This window comes from Miscanthus floridulus, chromosome 6 (genome assembly GCF_019320115.1).
Source record: "Miscanthus floridulus cultivar M001 chromosome 6, ASM1932011v1, whole genome shotgun sequence".
In the NCBI taxonomy this organism is placed as follows: domain Eukaryota; kingdom Viridiplantae; phylum Streptophyta; class Magnoliopsida; order Poales; family Poaceae; genus Miscanthus; species Miscanthus floridulus.
The window spans coordinates 142,114,503-142,123,642 of record NC_089585.1 but is presented as its reverse complement, the minus strand read 5'-3'; the positions used below and the strand labels follow the sequence as shown (position 1 = coordinate 142,123,642).

The 9,140-nt window shown below is 45.6% G+C and overlaps 1 protein-coding gene across 1 annotated transcript; it reads right to left on the bottom strand.

Moving 5' to 3' along the window:
• On the bottom strand, positions 1-390 carry LOC136461398 (G-type lectin S-receptor-like serine/threonine-protein kinase LECRK2). Its single transcript, XM_066460708.1, has one exon. The coding sequence runs from the start codon at positions 388-390 to the stop codon at positions 1-3; it is 390 nt and encodes a 129-aa protein (XP_066316805.1).
• Between the last annotated feature and the right edge of the window lie 8,750 nt (positions 391-9,140).

The following is a 9,140-nucleotide window of genomic DNA, read 5'->3' as shown; positions in this document are numbered from 1 at the left end:
CTACACGTTGATCCATCTGGATGGATCAGGACGAGGCCGGAGGTGGAGGGGACGGCACCTCCACGGCTCCACGAGCCCTTCAAGCATCAGGATGACGCTCCTCATGGTCGGTCTCGCCTGGGGCTCCGCCTGCGCGCACCACACCGCAACCTTCACCGCCCGCTCCACCTCCTCCACCTCCACCGCCTCGTCTTCGCAGCCCACCACGCGTCTCACCTCGCTCCGCACCAGCCACTCGTGCGCGCACTCCATGAGCGTCCGCTCCTCGCCGGCCTCCTCCAGCTCCATGCTCCGCCGGCACGTCACGATCTCCAGCAGCACCACGCCGTAGCTGTACACGTCCGCCTTCACCGTCAGCGGCCCGACGCCGCGGTACCACTCCGGGGCCATGTACCCGCGTGAACGTCCGCGTCTGGTCTGGCAGCAGGAGCTTTGCCAGCCCGAAGTCGGCGATCTTGGCCGTGCCCGGCGCGTCCATCAGGATGTTCTGCGGCTTCACGTCGCAGTGTATCACCCAGCTGTCCAGCTCGTCGTGGAGGTATAGTGCAGCCCGCGCGCGACGTCCAGCGCGATGCCCATCCGCTCGCCCCACGGCGGCCGCCGCCGCCGCCGCTCCTGAACAAATGCTCCGCCAACGACCCGTTGCTCATGTACTCGTACACCAGCAGCCGGTTGGCGCCCCCGTGACAGAAGCCCAGCAGCCGGACCAGGTTCCGGTGGCTCGTCCGCCCAATGGCGCGCACCTCCCGCTGGAACTCCACCTCCCCCTCCTCCACCACCTTCTCCAGCCGCTTCACGGCGATCGCCTTCTCGCCGCCGTTGTGCAGCAGCGTGCCCCGGAAGGCCGGAACACCGTGCCGAACGCGCCGCGGCCCAGCGGCTCGCGGAAGCCGCACGTCGCGTGCTCCAGCTACTGGTAGCTGTACGACCTCAGGGGCGCCTCCTATATCGTCCAGGGCCTCCGCGTCCGGCTCCGCCGTCGTCCTCTGTTTCGCCCAGCGTCCGTGTTTCGAGAACGAGTAAATTTCTAATGTCACGTGTCTGACTCGGATGATACACAAGAAGACACGAGATTTATACCGGTTCGGATAGAATGTCTTTACGTTTAGTTCATTGCTGTTGCTTATATTGCTAATACTGAAAGTTCGTAGCAGGGTTACAAATGGACGAGAACGGACGAGAGAGGGGCATGTCCCAAGTCTCTGGTGAAAGGAGTGAACGGGTGATGAGAGAGCTCGGTTGCTGCTCAGTCGTGGCTTTGTGTCGAGTTCTGATCGGTTCGGGGTTCGATATGTTCGTGATCAGATCGATCCGATCTGGCTTGAATCGATGATGGTTCGATTCACTTCATGGGACGCCCTGCTTTTACCTTTTATAGGTTAAGGGAAAACACGAGTTACAATGGAGTCATGGTAGCAGCACTGTTCATCAAATCCGTTTTTCTCTCCCCTCCTTTTCCCTCACTGTTCACCGAGTACTGCAGCCAGAGCTGGGGAAGCTCGTTTTTTTCTTCCCTCGGGCTACAGTGCTAGGTGCGGGAGCCCGGCCAAACGTGCTCTATATTTTAGGCGCCTTATTTAAAAAAAATCACGCAACAATCTTACATAATCAGAAATTGTTTGACTCAGGATTCAAGACATTTTTTTTGGGAATTGCTATATTCATGGTCTTTTCTATAGGTCTGGTCGTACTTAAGATTTTTTGACTCATGATGACAAATTTATATATTTTTATTATTATTTTGAGGTGGTCGGAGTATAAAAATAAACATCATAGATCCAATTACGAAAAATATTATTTCCAAACATAGTTTACCTCTATTTATGATGCCGTAGATGTTGATCGTCTTTTGTATAAGCCTTCTTTTCTTTGACAAACTATTATTTTCTATAAGCCTGATTATTAAACATAAGATAGCTAGTGCATTTGCCATTTGGTCACCTCTCAATTGACTCCTTTGCATGGTTTATTTCATAATACCGCTACATTACGTTTTTTGTGTTGAAAGAGTATTTAGTCAAATTCATATTGACCCGCGACCGCGTTGTGGTGTGCAGCTAGGATGCACGGACAATCCATATCCATGATGGATGGCGATAGGGAAAGACCGGATTCTGTGGTAGCGACGACGCAATGGCATTATTATTATCTCATGGTAACGGGGGCGGGGCCGGCAATGGCGTTTCGTAGCAGCAGCAGCCTAGCAGCTACAAGGAATTCAACACACACGGTAGTAGGTACAGTGGACACGGCAAGATCGATATATAGCAACGGAAAATGGAAAAATTCAGGCAGGGAAACAGCACCAAGAGTGAGTAGTTTTTGTGGCTTTTATCTATACGTCATTGTAAAAGTTTGTTATTAAAAGGTTCGAACGGTCACAGATGCCACTGGTCGAAACTTTTTTATCCGACTTCTGTTAGTTTTTCAAATGTTTGGCCGTCCTGGCATGCAGCCCAGCCAGCCAGTGAAGACGTCGAAAATGCCCTCCTCTCCTAACCCTATCCTCTCTCTCGCACTGCCGCGCCGGAGGAGCTGGCGTGCTTTGCACCCACGCCCTCCGCGGTGGCGGCGCTGGCGCCGGCGTCGGGAACCCTCCGCAGGTGGTCGTGGCGTGCTGGCACAGGAGATCGGATGCTCCCGCTGATGGTGGCTTCGCGGGACGCGGCCGCGGTAGGCTGGCGGCGCTCCTGGCAGCTTGCGCTTGTGCCGGCGGGGCCGCTAGACAGCATCGCGTGCGAGGCAATGCTCCTCCCGCAAGGCCTCCTTCCCTGGTTCATTCAGGGCCACCGTCAACCGGGCAGGAAGGATTGGCACCATGAACACTGGCTGCCTGCAGTTCTTTTCAGTTCTTGTCATGATTGGTTCAGACATTTAAGAGTGGCACTGAATGTGCTTTTTTGTTATGTCCGAACACTGGCCGTGATGTGCCGAAGAATCTGAATCTGATTCTGAAATGAGAAAATTATACTTCATTGATTGATCCATCCGACGCGAGAAGTTTTCGGTGAGCATAACACCATAAGTGACTTGGCAAAACTGCAGCGGTCATACAGATTCAGTCGTCCAGGTAACTGCGACAAGGTTTGCGATCAGTCATCTTGGTCTGAAGATCAATGCCCTGTTCGCTTGGCTGAAAATACTGTTGACTGATTTGTTATGAGAGAAAAAATACTATTTGTTGGCTGAAAAAACACGGTTTATAAGCCAAGCGAACAGGGCGCAAGATCCACTTGTATCCAAGGTACTCAGCTGGACAGGTACTGAACTTTCCATTGCTGTTTAAATAAATCTTGCTGTTTAAATAAATCTTGCTGTTGTTACCGTATTGTCTTGGAGTTTGAGGTGCATCTTGTCTTGTGCATGAGCAGGTAGGAGGATGGTCTGAGGTGTATGAAGGGCTCACATTTGCGTCAGTGAGAGGTGCAGGGCATGACGTGCCATTGTTTCAGCCCAGGAGCGTTCGCAAGTAGAAAATAACTTGTTGATAGGCGTGCAGTTCATAGCTGAGGAGTGATTGATTGGTGTTGGAAAAAGGACGTAGAGAATAAGGATGGTTATGTTATGCCATGGAAACTCACGAGCATTGCAATGATTAGCGAATAAATTTCAATGATCTCACTCTCAAACGCTTATGTTATGCCATGGAAACCCATAAGCATTCCCATGATTACTGAATAAATTTCAATGATCTCACTATCAAATCAAATGTGCTTCAATGATCATTGCTGCGCATTTTCAGTAGCAGTGTTTCGGGTACTATTATTATTTGCAAAATCACAGCGCAGTCATGCCAGCATGTAGCACACAGGCCAACACATCAGCGGCGGCCACCACAACCGTGAGCCGCCGTCCACGTTCCAGGCGCAGTGGAAGTTAGTGGCATACGAGGAAGAGGAACTTTTGTGCGGTGTTCAGACCTGAGGGCGCTTTAGACTTTTTTCACCGTGGTTTGACACTGCTAGAGACAAAAATAGATGGAATGGTGAGGGAAAAAAAAAAAGTTCCGACCAATGACATCTATGACCGTTTAAATTTTTAATGACTGTTTAAATTTTTAATGACCTATAAATAATTATAAACTTTTATAATGACACATAGATAAAAGCCTCTAGTTTCTTACTATGGTAGCTCGAACATTAGTTCGGTTAAGCAATGGTGAAGCTAGAGCTAATATAAGAAAGGTGCAACACTTCCGTACTATTTAGGGTGTATTTGGTTTCATGGCTCGAGCTTGCCTCCCATTAAGCTTACCATGAGAGGGGAGCAAATTTGCCATAAGGTCTCGGCTAACAATATTTAACTGCTGATCTCATCCGTTTGCTACAGTTGCCATGAAGCTTACAGGTACAGCTGCTGGTATTTTAAAAGCCCGAGCTCGTCCGTTTGAAGCCGTACACGAACAAATGAAAGCGACGCACCGTGGGACAGGAAACCACGCAGGCCGGGCGTGAGACTGTCCGGGCACCCAAATCTAAAACGAGCAGGAATAGATTCAAAATGAGTCTTCAATATGATATCTATACGAAAAGTCTATTTTGGGTTGTTTGAGAGGCACAACCAAAATATAAGCATTCTCTCTCCTAAAAAGTCCACATTACCTCTCTTAATTTTTACGAAAGTCTGTTTTTCCTCCTTAAACTCTAAAACCGGGTAAACCACCTTTCTAAACTTTTAAAACCATTCGTTTTATCTCCCTGACGGGTTATAAGCGATTTTTAAAGATGATTTTGTCTTTTTTATTTTTATTTATTTTGACTGAATCTTTGAAAAATCATAATAAATCATAGAAAATCATAAAATAAAAATTCCAATTGTGTTCGACTCCACATGAGTAGATCTATACAGTGAACATATAATATGGTATGCTTTAATACAATTTCTTTGCTGTATACTTTAGATCAATGAATATGAAATTTTTTACTATTGTTCGAGCATATAATAATTAGCCCACCATAAAAACTTCACCACAATTGGATCATAGAAACTGCACCTATGAATTAATTACAGAAAAGCATAGATCTAAAGCTATAACAAAAAATGGTACTAAAGCATACCATATTATATGTTCACTATATAGATCTACTCATGTGGACTCCAACAAAATTAGAATTTTCATGTTATGATTTTTTTTATTTAATATGATTTTTCAAAGACTCAGTCAAAATAAATAAAAATGAAAAAGATAAAATCGTCTTTGAAAACCGCTTGTAACCGGTCAGGGAGGTAAAACAAATGGTTTTAAAAGTTCAGGGAGGTAAAATAAATGGTTTTAAAAGTTCATGGAGGTGGTTTACCCGGTTTTAGAGTTCAAGGAGAAAAAATCAAACTTTCGCAAAAATTGAGAGAGAGATAACGTGGATTTTTTTCTATTATTTTACCCGACCGGCGCAAGCATAGGGTCCGAGCACTCGGAGCCTAGCGGCGCCCATTGTGAAGGGCGCGAGAGTAACAAAGTTGAACCGGTCAGATCACGGGCCGATTCTTCGCAACTGGGCCATGGGCCAATTCAGGCGGAGTAGGCGTGAGTGGGCCTTAAAGTGGTGCCGCGTGTGTTGCGTCTATGAGCCCATTCTCAACAAAATCGAATGACATTGGTTAACTCAACTCAGAACCTATCTATGTCTGTCTTCCCTCTCTGAACTAACCTCCTCTTTAATTTGAATGAGAACTGAGAAGACATGTTTAGTTTTAGCGAGTCAATCTCGGTACCGGATTGGTTTGATGTTTATATCCTATATATACTATATCCGTTCTTTTTTTACATGCCGCATCAAATTTGTCCTAAGTCATCCGTTGCTATCTTTAACCATCTATTTTGAAAAATCTTTATAGTCTTACAACCTGTTTACACCAAAATTTAGAAGGAGAGTCACAGGGACCCAGAAGCTCCTAGAATCGTATCATCAAGGGATCAGTTGCGGGCGGATCAGAAACAGCTGATTCAGATACAAAATCTAGGAATTGGCTTTCTTTAGATAGCGCCAGCAGATAACGACAGAGGCTATGATCGGCGCTGAGACGGGACTTGCTGGACTCTACAAAAAGGGAAATATTAGAGTCCATGTTATCTTGAATTAGGAATGTTTTCATTATGCCAAAGATTGTATTGAGTCGTACTCGAGTAGGGTTCATTTTTAGACTCCGGGTATAAATACCAAACCCCGGCTATTGTAAAGGAACCAATCAATCAAATACAAGTCAATTACTTTTTTCGGCTCCGGCCACCCCTAGGGAGTAGGAGTAGAGTAGATCTCGGCGAGTTCTTCGGCAAGTACGGCTGCATCGATCCGGTCGACCTCCACTGCTTGTTGTAAGTACCGTCATGGTTTATACCTCTGTTCGTATGGCTGCATCGATCTGGTCGACCCCCACTGCGGCTCTGGTATAAGCTAGTTATCGACTCTTGCCTAATTCAAGTATGGCATGTGTGATTCTGTCTCACACCCCACTGCTTGAATTGGATCAAGGTCAAGTTATCGGCTCTATCTTAGAGTGGCAGTCTTTGGTAGATTCATTAAGTTACCGATATTGCTTATTGCTTTCATTGTTTATCTAATTACAGCAATAATACTCTGTCCGATTGAGATTGATCTGGATCGACCTTATATCTTGTTTAACTCATCGTTTGCTAATCTAGAACTGATCTAATCTACATCTTAAGCGATGAGTTATGTTTTTATCGGCTGTTTTGCGTCAATCTTAATCGTGCACAGCGTGCGGTTAAGGCATGTTCGATCTGGAGTAGATCTATCGGTTAGCGAGAACCATTTCATGGCCCGTCATCACGGCATATGGAATTCTGCCTCTCACCCCACTGTTGGCATCGTGGAGTGGGGATCGTTGGTTGACAGACCCGTTCCTGAGAAGACATGACCTTAACTATGCGCTATGCCTGAATCGGCTGTTTAGCCGATATCGAATGCTTTCACGAACAGTTCATATCACGAGATCGTTGAAGTAGAGATAAGTTGAAAGATGTGTTAGCCCCATGATCTTGTTATTGTGTTACGAGCTGCATGATTCTACCGCATGCCCCACTAATATTAGTAATGACTGAGTTAGGGTCGTCGAGTCTATTGTTGTTTCTATGGCCTGCATGATTCTACCTCATGCCCCACTGGTCATGGCGATAGATGAGATCTAACATGTTTATTAGATTTATCTTTATTAAATGATTAAGTGATGTTGAATTGTTTCTTTATATAAAAAGGAGTTCGGTTACTCGTAATCATTGGCTCAGTATGGACCGATCATCATTGATATCTTATTGCCATTGATTAATATTCGTTTAAATGATGTTTATCCTGAATGATAACCGATTCTCCTCACACAACCCCATGAGCTCTAACTGACTTATTCTCATGAATATACTGGAATCGGCTATTTAGCCGATTTCCTTTCATATCGACTCTCACAGCCGTACATTCAGGATTGTTTGGCAACACCGGCAAGTTCTGCCCTTAACTACTGATGAACTTTCTCTTCTTGTCAATTGTAGGGTCAAATTGATCGGCACGTCTCGGGAGGATTGCGCAGGATCGACCACCCCTGCGCTGAAGCTAGGTGGATCTGCTCCATCGAGTGGACCCTTCCGGCTTGCTGCGTGTGCCCTCGGCAGGGGACGGAATCTGTGTCGACACATGTTTCTGGCACGCCTGATGAGACACCACAATCGTCATGGTGGTTCACAACAACGACAACATCCTTATGGTACATTATGAAGACCTGCCTGATGAAGATAAGGATACCATCAACAAAGCTACGGAAGAATTTCAGAAGAAGGGTTTGTTGTCCTACACCAAAACACGTGACAGCACAATTATTCAGAAATTTCCACTACCAAGAGTTCTACTACATGGGCAGACAGATACGGTCAAAGCTGAAGACATGCGTTTCTTTACGGAAGCCATAGACAAGTCTATTCGTGATGCCATATCAAGCCGCAATGAAGCTTTTGTTGACGCGTTTCACAACGCCATGAAAGAGGCGATTTATGGATTTCCAGTTGGTCAGGTTGGAATGACTTGTTATAATATTCCTGATCCATCGACTCAAGAGACTAATCAAGTCGGTACCAGCCATCAAGAAGCAGCACCAACTGGTAATGGTGACGTTCAAACACTTCAAGGTTCATCTGAACAAACTCCAGGTACTGCTATTAATCAAATACAGTACAATCTTGGACCGTCAGTGCAGCATGTGCAGCAGCCGGCAGGGCAAAGTCAAAACTAGATGATCAATTTTGGCACATCAGGCCACATACCGTCGTCGGCTGAGAAGATAGCACCATCAATTCAAAGGATCCGTAGAGATATAGATCCTTATGTCTATAATCAGAGACTTCAAGCAGTAAGCCAGCAAAGGACCCAACAGATTGAGATTCCACAAGGCTATCACTATGGCACGGATTATAACACCCTCTACATGATACCAAATCCAGGATATCAAGGCATGCGGGATTTCAATCCACAGATGGGTCAGCAAGTACCGAGAAATACAAATCCGCAGGTTGACGAGTAGCTGCTCAAGGTGATCGAGATGATGAAGAATCAGTTCGGTCTGAAGCCAAAAGGAATGACTTTTTCATACAAATGCCCATATCCAGAATGGTATGATTTGGTCGCTCTTCCTGCAAATTACAGGCTCCTAGAGTTTGCCAAGTTCACTAGTCAAGATGGTACAAGCACAATAGAACATGTCAGTCGGTATCTTACACAATTGGACGAAGCATCAGTTGAAGATGTCCATTGAGTTTGTTTCTTCTCCTCAGAAGATGAAAGTCGATGATAATCCTTTTCCAAGAGATCAGAACATAGTTGATGCTGGGCTGTTCAAAGGAAAAACCAAGGTCCTAACATTGACCAAATTGAGAGAAGCTAGGACAGTCAATCCCGAAATGCAAATATCAGATGATGAGTATAGAGAGATTAGAAGACGTTGTGCCGAACAAAAGAGCCGATATGAGCAGAGGAAGACATTAAAAGCAGAGACGTCAAAGCCGCGGGTCACATCTCGGATTCTATTGAATAAATGGCAGCGACAAAAGGAAAATGATTATCAACATTGGTTAAAAGATCAAGCATACTAGCATCAATTAGAAGAAGAGAGGTATGAAAGGGAACAAGCTGAATTACATT

Coding starts and splice junctions, on each gene's coding strand:
- LOC136461398 (XM_066460708.1), bottom strand. CDS start 390: ATGGCCCCGGAGTGGTACCGCGGCGTCGGGCCGCTGACGGTGAAGGCG.